Source organism: Eucyclogobius newberryi, unplaced genomic scaffold (genome assembly GCF_026437365.1).
Source record: "Eucyclogobius newberryi isolate DKJ021-1_F unplaced genomic scaffold, fEucNew1.0.hap1 SCAF_18, whole genome shotgun sequence".
NCBI classification, from domain to species: domain Eukaryota; kingdom Metazoa; phylum Chordata; class Actinopteri; order Gobiiformes; family Gobiidae; genus Eucyclogobius; species Eucyclogobius newberryi.
Genome location: NW_027315812.1, coordinates 24784544 through 24789091, shown reverse-complemented (window position 1 = coordinate 24789091; position 4548 = coordinate 24784544). Strand labels below are relative to the sequence as shown.

At 40.4% G+C, this 4548-nt stretch overlaps 1 protein-coding gene across 1 annotated transcript; it reads right to left on the bottom strand.

The window, feature by feature from the left end:
* Positions 1 to 571: 571 nt before the first annotated feature.
* On the bottom strand, positions 572 to 1688 carry LOC140364793 (dynein light chain Tctex-type 5-B-like). Its single transcript, XM_072451154.1, has 4 exons — positions 1588 to 1688; positions 1055 to 1137; positions 855 to 979; positions 572 to 775 (listed from the first exon to the last, which is right to left on the bottom strand). Exons 1-4 carry the CDS (start codon positions 1686 to 1688, stop codon positions 572 to 574), a joined length of 513 nt encoding a protein of 170 aa, XP_072307255.1.
* Between the last annotated feature and the right edge of the window lie 2860 nt (positions 1689 to 4548).

Below are 4548 nucleotides of genomic sequence, written 5' to 3'. Positions count from 1 at the left end.
GGCCATGGAGAGACTTGTACACAAGCAGAGCTGCTTTAAAGTCTATTGTATTAAATTTCAATTACAGCAATTAAAAATGTCTGCAATTGAAAAAATGCAAGACAGATTTAAAAAAATTGTAGACAAAGCAATAACATGTTCATGAGACGAGCAGGTGACGGACTCTCCATCAGGAAACGTACATACTGCTCCTTTAAGCCAGTTTACTCAGCTGAAATGAGCTTTAAGGATCAGCAATTTGTTTGTTAAAAGTGATTTATTTGATATCTTTAGTTAGTAAAAATAAAATCACATGTTGTTTCTGAGTTCTTTGTACATTTACATAAAACATGCTCCAGTAATAACTTAATTTTCCCCGTAGGGAAATTTGTCCTCTACATTTGACATTTTCAAATGCTGCATCTCACAGACCACTGCTCCTGATGTCTTCTTCTTCTTCTTCTTTTTCTTTTTCTTCTTCTTCTTTTTCTTTTTCTTCTTCTTCCTCTTTTTCCTCTCTCTTTTTCCTCTTCCTCTTTTTCCTCTTCCTCTTTTTCCTCTTCTTCTCCCGGGTAACTCATCTCCAGACACTTTATTCAACATATGCAACATACACAGCCGCCACACAAAACAAAGAGGTGTTTTGGAAAGAAAAGACGGCAAAAGTGTCATTGTTTGGATCCCAGAGGCAGCGGCTGCTGACCTGCACGCCCTGACCACTAACTTGTCCAATATTCACTTCCACAATAGTTTTATATCGTGGGATCATTAGCTCCTTTACGCGTTCTCTGATCACCTGTAACAACATTTGACAGATAGATAAATATAAAAACTCCATTTCAACATTTTTGTACCATTCACTTTATTTCCCTCACCTCACATAACGTTTGTGTCATTTCCCGAGACCACTTGTATTCATACGTTTTATGCTGCAGATGACTCGTGAGCACATCCGCCAGTATGTCAGTGAGGACAGGTACTGAGTGACGTTTAGAGGGTCCTGCAATGGAAACATAAAACACACTGAATATGTTTTACAGCAGAACATCATATATTGACAGACAGTATAAATGACCTAGTTGATAGGTGTTTTCAGTAGGTAGTGCTGTGTCGTCATGGAGCGAGGAGTCCTCCACAATCGTCAAAGCACTTAAGGAGCTATGGATGGGTTACAAGAAAATCAGGCATAAGAAGTATTTATTTTATACATACAAAATATAAATTGTACAGATTTGTTTGTGCGATACATGCGTTCGCGGTGACATCATACAGCCGGGACTTCCCCATAGCGGCCATTTTAAAAGGGGCACGCGATGTATAAAAACCAACACGACTGCATCCTTTTCTACAGCATAATGAGCTACAAATACTTTGATTCTTTAGATGACAACGGCAAACTAAGGCACACAAATCATTTCAGTCAGTCAACAGAGCGATGTCCAAACAGAACGCAGGTTTTTGGCATTTTGGCCTCATATTTCCTGGATTTCCTGGTGCCCCTTTCAAAATGGCGGACTCGGTTGCCACTGCACAAGTTCCCGGATGTGCGAACACATGTATGGTGACAGTGTGATATTGCAGTGTTAATGCACAACACATTGCACTTACGGCTTAGGCTTGCCCTCTTTAGGTTTGAGCCCGGCGTCAGAGGCAGGAAGTCTGACCTTCTTCTCTTTCTTCAGAGCTTTGTCTTTGACCACGTCCGCCATGACAAGCTTGAATTGGCAACATGAAGATCAGTGTTAAAGCACCATCAGCCATAAAGTACAAATACACAAAGCTGAACCAACATTTAGCAGAGTATTAAGCTGAAATGAGGTGTTTTGTTGGAAGTCTATAGGCAGTGAGTGGACAAGCCCGACGGGAATGAGGAGTGCGTATCGGGGACATCTTGATTACTTGTTAAATGCTCTGCCACTAAGCTATACCCAAAACACAAATTATTTACAAAACTATAATATGAGTATCTTACCCTGATTGGTCAGTGACGACCCTTGAGTTGTGAGACAGAAGACGCTGCTCACAAAAGCAGAAAATAACCTCTGACCCTTGACTTCAGGTCAGCTGACTCAAGTCGTTGTTGTGATGTTGTGGCAGCCAACTGAAAAAGTGCATTTACTGCCACGTACTGTAGTTGTACATATTCAAAGTATTTGTTTCAGGCTATACCGTAAAAAGGGGGGAAAGGAGAGAAAGAGAGAGAAAAAAGAAAAAGAGAGAGGAGAGGGAGAACTCAACACTAAAGTGACATTCTAGAGTCTTAGCTTTTATGATACTGAAGCCTGACAACATGATTACGGTTGTCATAACAACCATAACCGTGATATTACAGCTTATATGTTTTTTATGTTTTTATTATTGTTTAAAAAAATTTCTCTCTTTTTTTTTTTTATAGTACAGCGTACACATACTTTGAAGACGTGCAACTACAGTCGGTGCCATTAAAGGCACATTTTCAGTTTGCTGCCAACCGCCATTAAAAGTAACAGAACAACAATAATGGTAACAAAACGTATTATTTTTTTTAAATGAAATAAATATTTTGGATTGCTACGGTGAAGGTAGTCATTTTTCATCATTTTGAAGTTCATAAATAACATGTTTCGTTTCAGGGCTCACGATTCTGGACAATATTTAAACAATATTTAAAAGCTTGTTGATTGGCCAATGCTTTTTCCTGCTAAAAGTTAAAAGAATTATGCAGTATAAAAACATCAAGCACTGTAGCACAGGACGGTCAGCCCTATATTCCCCGCTATCTATTTCCCCTGATACCGGTGATCCCCGGGGCCGCTATTCCCCAAAACTATTGTTCCCCGGGTCCATCCAATCGTGAAAGTGTTCCCCCTGGTTTCGAGCTAAAGTGGCCCCTGCACAAAGACCATTGATCATGCGGTGATGCAGCTCTAGGTGTGCTATTCCTGTGCCAACAGAGCTGGTAAACATGGAAGTTATAAGAAAAAAAAAAAAAATCCACAAGAATCCCATCCAGCGACACACATGTTGTTCAGTACTGCTGTACGTGACGAGGCAGCAGCAGTGTCACTACGAGAGGGAAGCAAAGCCAAAACCGCTCCACCTCTGCCTGCTCCAGAGCAGAGCCTGGAGCAGGCACTATCTCAGGCCCAGAATCCATCACGTCTTCTGCTTTGGCTCACGCCGCACCCGCTTCAGGTTTTCAATGTTGGCTGATATCAACGAATTGCTCTTTTACATAGATTTTTGATCTGTAATTATAATAACAACACATTTCTCTTTTAAATGTATTTGATGTACAGCTTTCCTATTTTGTATTTTTTTATTTCTAAATTAGAAAAAAATTGTGTATATCTGCCCTTCCCTGTTCATTATTGTTATTAATAACTAAAATATAATAATAATAATAATAATAATTATTATTATTATTATAAAAACAATTGTAAATAATAAAAGGTGAATAACATCTATAATTATAATATTAACATATTTTTTCTTCAAAATGTATAAATATTCGAATGAGGTCCATACATACACTAGTACGTCGGCTGAAGCTAAAGCTTATGGGTGCCTCCCCCAAACCATTTTGTATTCACAGCTGGAAGACTGTAGATCAGTGGTTCTTAACCTGGGTTTGATCGAACCCCAGGGGTTCGGTGAGTCAATCTCAGGGGTTCGGCGGAGGTCAAGACACAGATCCTACTCAATCTTGGTACCAGCTTGCACCTAAAAGGGCCAAAAGGAACAGGGAAATCGCCCAGAGGCTAACCTGTATCAAAACCCCTTTTGGGATAAGACCTGTCACCAGCCTGGCCCCAAGAGGGCAAAAAGGACCAGACCAGAGCCCCCAGAGACTAACCTGTATGAAAGCCTTCCTTTCTGGGCTAAGACTTTGCAATGGCCTGGCCCCAAAAGGGCCAAAAAAGAACCTGGGAACAGACTCCGGAGTCTAGCCTGTATCCAAGTCCTCCTTTCTGAGCTAAGTCTTAGCACCAGCCTGGCCCCAAAAGGACCACGGAAAAGGCCCTTGAGTCGAGTCTGTATCAAAGCCCTCCTTTTTGGGCTACGTTTTGGCACCAGCCTGGCCCCAAAAGGGCCAAAAGGTCAGCCAGTAAATATTCTTATTATGTTTTTGTTTTTGTGTGAAAATGTTGTTCTTTGAACACAGTGATGTTGATGCACAGTTCATTTTGTGCACAGTAAAATACATACCATGTTTTTAATTTGAAAAAATCATATTTTATTTTACCAGAAGAGTTCGGTGAATGCGCTTATGAAACTGGTGGGGTTCAGTACCTCCAAAAAGGTTAAGAACCACTGCTGTTGAGTGTACGTACACACAGAATACTTCCTTTTGACACAGATCCAATACATTACTTGTATAATAAATTTACTTTCTGATTGTCCATGTAACAAACTGTATACATGGAATGTAAATAGACTTGTCCATACCAAGGCACACGCTGGGTGCCTGTGCGCAGAGTAATATCCATACTCTAGCACACACCACAAACCTGCACGTGTGCTTGTTTATGTGGCAGCAATTTAATAATAATCCCATTCCCAGGTACACACGTGCAAGCAGCGTACGTG